The 8,034-nt window shown below is 34.4% G+C and overlaps 1 protein-coding gene across 1 annotated transcript; it reads left to right on the top strand.

Annotated features, from left to right (window-relative positions):
* The first annotated feature begins 1,445 nt into the window (after positions 1 to 1,445).
* LSP1 (Eukaryotic initiation factor 4E protein) lies at positions 1,446 to 3,517 on the top strand. Its single transcript, XM_089617451.1, has 5 exons — positions 1,446 to 1,733; positions 2,329 to 2,500; positions 2,592 to 2,717; positions 3,144 to 3,209; positions 3,289 to 3,517. The coding sequence occupies exons 1-5, from the start codon at positions 1,540 to 1,542 to the stop codon at positions 3,334 to 3,336; spliced, it is 606 nt and encodes a 201-aa protein (XP_089473577.1). The 5' UTR covers positions 1,446 to 1,539; the 3' UTR covers positions 3,337 to 3,517.
* Positions 3,518 to 8,034: the final 4,517 nt, after the last annotated feature.

The following is an 8,034-nucleotide window of genomic DNA, read 5'->3' as shown; positions in this document are numbered from 1 at the left end:
AAATACAGTCTTTCGTTCTTGAATATTTTGGTTAATATGATTTACTATCGGATTTACTGTCCTCGATCGTTCACGTAAATAATTAGTAAATCGTATTTACTGTTAGATTAACTAGTCATCATCTCTGATATTTTTTCAGTTAGATTAACTAGAAAATGTTATGGTTAATCTATAAATGTACCTAATAATATTTACTATTGTTCTTGTTACGGTAAATAAGATTTACTATTGTTCTTTTACGGTAAATAAGATTTATTGTTGTTCTTGTTACGGTAAATAAGATTTACTTTTGTTCTTGTTACGGTAAATAAGATTTACTATTGTTCTTGTTACGGTAAATAAGATTTATTTTTGTTCTTGTTACGGTAAATAAGATTTATTGTTGTTCTTGTTACGGTAAATAAGATTTATTGTTTTATTGTTACAGTAAATAAGATTTACTTTGTTATTTTTACGGTAAATAAGATTTACTGTTATTATTGCTACGACAAATAAGATTTACTGTAGTTTTTGTTATTGTTAATTAGATTTACTAATTTTTTTTTTGTTATGGACGATATTATTTACAATGATAGTTAATAATATTAACTTAAGGGTATTATTGGAATATTGGAATGTTGTCATGATAAATTGGCTATTTTCTTAAATATGTTAATAGTTGGGCTATAATTTTAAAGTATGAGTGTTGTTTTGACTAGTTGTTTAGCCGCCCCATAATATAATTGAAAATTTTATGCACTAATGCCTTTTTGAAACTTATCACAAAATAGGGTGTGTAAATTTTTTTAATCGCAAATTGTAAACAACTTTTTTTATTTTTTATGTTTGCATATATCTATAATTTTTTTAAAAAAATATATTGCTTTGGAAACTATTTAACATTTGTAATTGTCTATAATTTTATTGATGAGGAAAAAAAACTTCAAATATGTTTACAGTTGGAATAAATGGTTTTAAAAAAAATTAATATAGCCGATAATTTGAAATATAGAAAAATGATATACTTCAAAAGTAACATATTTGTAATTTTCTTTTTTTAAAACAAAGGATATCTAACTTGCTAAAGGGGAAATTCCATAAACATTTTGTTTGAAAATGATTCAATTGCTAACTCCCTGAATGCCTCAGAATTATCCTTGTTTGTTTTTATTTTCAAATGATATTTTAAAAAAATTTAATTTATTTTAAGCTACTCGTACAATTTTAATTAAACTTGAAACGGTAAGCAATAAAAACAATAAGTCTAATAAGACTATAAATATCAAGGAAAACAAACTAAAAAAATTAGCATTTTTGAGGCGGTCACGTTATAAAACTAAAAAAACGAGGTATGTTTGGAAAGCGTTAATAAATGACTTTGATTTAATTGGGCCCATGAAGCCCATTTGATAATTAGCCCGTGGCTCCACGCTACCCTTCTTCAGGACTCCCTTCATCTTCGCTCCCTCTCTCGTCATAAATTTTTTTTCTCTCTCTCTCTCTCTCTCTCTCTACAAAACCAAACCAGAAACGAGAAAAAACGACATCGAAAGTTCTGCCATGGCGACTGAGGTAACTCCGGCGGTAGCTCAGGAATCTCCGGTGAAAGCTCCCGGCGGCGCCATCGCGCCACACAGGCTGGAGAGGAAATGGACTTTCTGGTTCGACAACCAGTCGAAGCCCAAGCAAGGTGCTGCCTGGGGCTCCTCTCTCCGCAAGGCCATCGATTTCGACACCGTCGAAGAGTTCTGGTGGTAGGATTGTTTGGTTGATATTTCAAACCTCGATCTCTAGCTGATTTCATTGATGTGTTCGTTCCTGTAGGATATAATTTTGCTTGTTTTTTAGGTTTTGGTTCCTTGAATAAAGAGTATTAGATCCAGTTTTTCAAGGCTATAATAAGATGTTATTTTTTTTTAGACTACGAAAAAGTCCTGAACAAAACCCTAGGTTAAGTCGCTTAGGCTTAGGAATTTATGTATTTGTTACTCAACTCATAGGGTATGTTTGTAACCTATAAAATACTTGAAGGGGAATTTAGTTTTAACCAATTGTATTTTCCTCGAGTTAGTTTGGAATATGCTAAGCTCGAGGGGAAGTATAGATAAAATTGATATTTTATTTTCCTTATGTGTGGAAAAGGAAAATCCAAGCAAAATCTGCTGGCGTGGGAGATTTGTATCACTGTTTCCCTCGAAATTTATTAACTTCAAAACAGAATAGAGAATTTTTTTTTTTCCTACATATTTATTTTTCATTGTAAAATCAGAGTTCCAATCCTTACCCATAAGGTTCATCTGAGTTTAAATACCAGTGATTTCAGTGACATGTTTGAATTGCTTTTCGCAGTTTGTATGAGCAGATATTCAAGCCAAGTAAGTTCAACGTCAACGCTGAAATCCACTTGTTTAGGACTGGTGTCGAACCCAAGTGGGAAGATCCGGAGTGTGCCACCGGAGGAAAGTGGACCATATCGATCGGCAAAAACAACACCGTCCTCGACAAGATGTGGTTAGAGACTGTAAATATCTCAACCCACCAACCTTTTTGTGCCTTTACTTTACAGGGTTTAACAGTTTCTGGTGATTAATGGGATTTCATTGTTTTCTCAGTTGATGGCTTTGGTGGGTGAGCAATTCGGGGAGTCTGAGGAGATTTGTGGCGTGGTGGCGAGCGTTCGGCCGAGGCAGGACAAACTTGCTCTTTGGACCAAGACTGCTTCGAATGAGTCTGTCCAGGTTTGTCTCTCTTCTCTCTCAATCATCATGTAGTATAAATGAAAAAGTGTTGATAGGATGAGATTCAATATGCTATACCCTTTTGGTCACGAGTCATTTTGTGGCTTCTCTTAGAAGTTAGATCATGGTATGGTTGAAAAGTCGAGTTTAGGTATGATTTCTTAACCCGCAGCTTTATATGACTGTGTAAATGTAAGGCATATTTAGTTGATAAGATATTTTTTACCGCCCCCTTATAATTGGTCGAATGTGGAACTTACTTCAGCCTTTAAGTTAAACCTCGCTCTCACTTTTTACTTTTTTTGCTTAAACAAGACGTATTTTATTTAATTAGATCATGTGCTTGGTCAAATAATGTCCATCATCTACCGGTATGACATAGCTTCCCATGATTGAATATGATTGCTTTGTCTATGAGTATTGTAGATGAGCATTGGAAGGAAATGGAAGGAGATAATCGACTCTGATGACAAGATCACTTACAACTTCCACGTAAGTTTTATTTTGTTTATGTATTTAGTTTTATGTCTTTTTCCCAGTTGAATACTGCTCATTGTTGTCGCTATTACAGGACGATTCTCGAAGAGACAAGTCTGCAAAAGCTCGATACACTGCGTGAACATGTGCGATCGTTTACGTTTGTAGTTGCTTGAAATTATTACAATTTTTGTGGTGACTTGCAGATTTTCGGTGTCGTTTGCTGAGAAAAAGATGGATTAGATAAAATATTTTTGTAACAGAAAATATGGACAAGACGATCACCCATACATTTTCTTACTCTTAATATTTATTTTTTGCAAGACGGAAGAAAAAGGCAATTTAATTCTCTTATTTCCAAAAAATATCGTTACTATAATTACAAGTGAATCAAATAAAATATTCTGGAAGTTATGAAAAATGTGTCTTTCAGTATACACCAAACGTATCTTGTAATTTTACGTTCTTGATCTTCGATTTTAGTTTTTTGTTTTCACATGCATTAACAAAACCGACATCCGACCATGATATATTAGTAAGCTACCTAAACTGGAGTCCCCAATCTTAGTAACATTGTGAGCATCAAAGAATGTATTAAGGGTGTTCATGAAAATTGTAAAATCGAATAACTCGATCATCCAAATCAAACTGTATTCTTTTTTAAAGCGTCTCATTAAAACCCGATGAAATTTGGATTGTGATCAACCCAAATCGCAATTGTTTCGGGTTGATTTGGTTTTTTATAGTCATGCTTACCTCAATCCTAAAATGAGACTTCATTTCATAGCTCTCGTATTCTCATTTGAGAAAGTCAGAGTCTGGATTCACTATGTGATTCTGAACATGACTTATTGGTGAAGTACTATGTTATGAAGATGTCATGAGTAACTTTATGAAGATCTCATAGATATGAAATTCATGTACAAGATTGTTGCTCACCTCATGCTTTGTTCCTTGGAATGTGAATAAATGAACTGGCCAGTGTCCAAATTGAGTCATGACTCTTTTGGATGAATCAATGTGACTTGTTAGCTCCTCGTCGATACATTGCTTCTAAGTTATTCACAAGCGACAAGGAGTTGATGAAATAACAGCTAGAAGGGTAAAATGGTAATTTTGTAAATCTCATCTAGTTGATGATATTCATGAAGGGTAAACTTAGATAATATTCAGTGGATCCACTCATCACAATTAAGTTAAATTCTTGAGTAGAAAATAAATTCATTTGAACCGAGAGATTCTCAGTATCAACTATTTAGTGGAGTCAGTTGACATTAAGCTACTTGAAAAAGGTTTGTGAACTTTTGAGTCCAAGTATGTTAGCTCAAGCTTTGTTCATTTGGATCCATGAGGTCACTGTCACAAATCATTTTGAGTAGGATTAGTTAAACTAGAAGCTAAGTCAAAACAAGAACTAGACAAGTTTTACGAAAATTGTCTAAAGGGTAATTTAGTCCTTTTTGATATGGGATGGTATGAATGTCAATAAATAAGTTTTTTGACATTGTCATATGATGACAAGAAATTTAAACCACACGGCCAAGATTAAGAAAATTGAGCCTTGAGAATTGAATTTCATTTCATGGAATTTTATGAAAATTCTTAATCGGCTTTTCTTATGTTGCATGAACAAATAAAAAAATATCTAGAAGCTCCTTCTGGAAGCCATGAAACCGTCGATACCAAGAGAGAAAAATAAATTATTATGGGCATTGATGTATCAATATACTTGCAAAAAGAAAAAGAAGAAACGAATTTCCTCTAGAAGGAAACCTTCCACACGGCCAAGGGAGAGGAAAACATAAGAGGAAACAAATGCTATATGGCAATGAGGTATGCTTGGACGTGCAAGTGGGAAAGAGGAAGAACACATTTGCTCATTAATATGTGATATTCTATAGAAAAGAGGAAACTATCTTTTGAAGGTAATCCACCTCCTATAAATACCCCACCTCATTCACAACTCACAACACACAATTTTAGAGATTGAGAGCTTCTCTCTCTAGAATTTGGCCGCCCCTCTCTCTCTCTCTCTATATCCCTAATCGTTTTTCTTTTTGGCACCTAGGTCCACATTTGACCTAGCGTTTTGTTTTAGCTCTTCGACTCTAAGACTTGTTCTTGAGTCGTCGTGTTTAAAAGTGCCCACACACTAAATCCTTCTTTTCTCGAGTGATTCATATGATAGAAATTTTCGTGGTTACTCAAATTCCCGAAGAATGAGGAAAGGCGAGCTACGTGGGGAGACGAGCGATTCAACCTCCACAAGCTTCTCAAAGATCAAGCTACGTAAAGGTTAGTAAACGAGTAATTGCTCTACAATAGATTTAATTTAATAACATGTGCTTGCTCTTTGTCTAGGTTAGTAAAATGTTTTTCAAATTCCGCCGCTTGAAGAAGTGTTAAACTTTTAAAAATCGTTTTCGAAAGATTACTCGTTTTTTGACAAGTTAGAATTGTTTTCTTAGATTTTTTTTTAATTTATTGCTCGTGTCTTTAAATTAAAAATAATGTTGATTTTCTATGACCTTGTAATGTTATTAAAACACATTAAAATCAGTTCCAAAAGTTTTTAATTTTTTCATAATGAAAAACGTGTTTTATTAAGTTTGAGAAATTTCGGATAATTTCATGACTAGTTATATTGTCATGCTAGTTTTGTTTGTTTACTCGTTTCGTTTTATGTTTGTTGTTATTTACTTTTATAATATGTTATTAACATGCTAATAAAACACATATAAAAGCTTTAACAACTCTCTAAAACGTTCCGTTACACTCGATTCTTTTGCATTCAAGTCCGGACTTTAATTATTTCCAGTTTTCTTCGAGCTCGAGAAAAATTTGCTGTAAAAGTGGCATAACTCTCTCCTCAAAATTTGAAATTTAATGATTCTTGAATCAAATTAAAGGTCTGTTTGTCCTCTTTCCAATGCCTTTGGTTTTAGGTCAAAACAGTGTCGGAGCCGCCTGTTATGACAATTTTACTCCAAGGTGCGTAGTTGCTCCGAAAATCCAGTTTTTTAGAATTCTTTGAATTCCGGATTTCGGACCCCACTCCATGAGTTATAGAACTCTAATGAGAAAATTTCCTTGAGAAAAATTGTGTTTCATAAGATGATAAACATAATGTGTAAGATTAAAATATTTTGATTTTGAAAATTTACTTGAATTGAATTTCTTTAAAAACTAGTTTGATTGTTGAAAATCGTTTTTGACTTTCAAACTTGAAAATGTTTTGTCATCCAAGTTATATATGTTTTTCAAAATGTTTTCAAAATTATATCTATATCACGTATGTTTAAAATCTATATGCTCTTGAGAATTTGAGTGGTAGGTTTCCTCGAAGACGAACCGAAAATTTAAAGATGTGTAATCTCAAACTTTCAAGTGTTCAAGTGAGTTGAAGTTCACACTTCCCTCATGCACTTTCCCGAATAGAAAATAGGAAAATGTCCGAGTATGTACCTTGTGCCTTTATGCACTAACACTGCTCTTCCTTGAACATGAAGATCTAAGATTCCTTTCTAGAATTCCACTCTATCGCTCTATAACTAGGAAATATGTTTCCAAACTTATAAGAGACGATGTGCAAACTCTAAAAACTAAGTGGGAGTGTTATACTTGTTGTTTACAACCAACGATCCCCAACACTAATGAAAAGAGTAATTGTCGCCAAACTAAGAGTCACCCTCGTGGCCCCCTTTTAAATGAGAGTACTCAACGGCGCTTTGCTCTGATCATTGCTCGAAGAGCTACGTTTGAGAGTTAGACAATGAGACAAGGCCTCCCCTCGGGTGGATTGTTCTTTCAAAGTCGATCTCTTGGACTAAGTGTTGCGAAATAACTCGTGCACGTAAGCGTACGTGTGTCGCTCAAGTAATATAGAATGTAAATTTGAGTATCGTACCCACAGAGACTAGTGAAACAACGATTTTCTAAGACTTGATGCTAATTAAATCCAAATAATATTAAGAAGATGTTTTTAGCAAGAATAATAATAAAACTAAAGCAGAGAAATAGATAGGAGTTTTGCAAGATGAGAAGGTAGGGGTCACGACTTTACCGGAGCTAACTAGGTCGGGGGTTTTTGGGTTCTAACAACAAATCTACTCCTATAAATGCTAATCTCACTCTGTCGAGTGTTCTAGCAAACCTATGTAATTGACGGATTATTATCCTCTCGGCATCTAATCCTATTAAAACAATCACACGCAATGAAACAAGAGTTCAAATGATTACATAAATTGCCTAGATTTTCTAACCTAGGATCAACTATGAAGCCATGAATAGACGCACGATTATCGATTCTCTCTCGAGTAATAAACAATCCTAGATAACAATTCTAATGGTGATCAAGCACTCACTACTACAAATAAGGCTTTTTGGTGCGGAAGGGTATTAGGTGCGACTTGTGGCACCTAAAAGTCGCACCTAATTGGGCATCAGGTGCGACTTGTCGCATCCAAAGGGCTACAGAAAATAAAAAAATTTCGCTGATTTTAAGTGGTATTGGGTGCGACTAGTCGCACCCAATAGTTTTGAAAACTTTCAGGTGCGACTAGTCGTACCTGAAAGTCTAAAAAAAATTAGGCGCTTAGCTTCTCCCCCTCATTTTTTCATTTGTCCGGAAATTTTTTTTATTTAGTTTCAGTGCGAATCCTATCATATTCGTCTTACTCTTTCTCTCTTTTTTCTCTCAAATTTGTCTCTCCCTCTCATATTCGCCGTCGCCGTGGTCCACTGTTCTCCTCCGCCGCCAGGAACCCAAACCAAGCGAACAACACACGAACGACTGAGAAGCCTCACGAACCAGGAACCCGAGAAGAGAGAGGATTCGGCC

This window comes from Urtica dioica, chromosome 6 (assembly GCF_054948205.1).
Source record: "Urtica dioica subsp. dioica isolate 48M chromosome 6, U.dioica_male_clone48M_v1_H2, whole genome shotgun sequence".
Lineage (NCBI taxonomy): Eukaryota > Viridiplantae > Streptophyta > Magnoliopsida > Rosales > Urticaceae > Urtica > Urtica dioica.
This window is presented reverse-complemented; position numbering and strand designations above follow the sequence as displayed.

Excerpts from the sequence above, each read along its gene's own strand:
- LSP1 (XM_089617451.1), top strand. The coding sequence starts at position 1,540 with ATGGCGACTGAGGTAACTCCGGCGGTAGCTCAGGAATCTCCGGTGAAA. Across the intron at positions 2,501-2,591 it reads ACAAGATGTGGTTAGAGACT|TTGATGGCTTTGGTGGGTGA; the intron begins GTAAATATCTCA and ends TTGTTTTCTCAG. Across the intron at positions 2,718-3,143 it reads CTTCGAATGAGTCTGTCCAG|ATGAGCATTGGAAGGAAATG; the intron begins GTTTGTCTCTCT and ends TGAGTATTGTAG.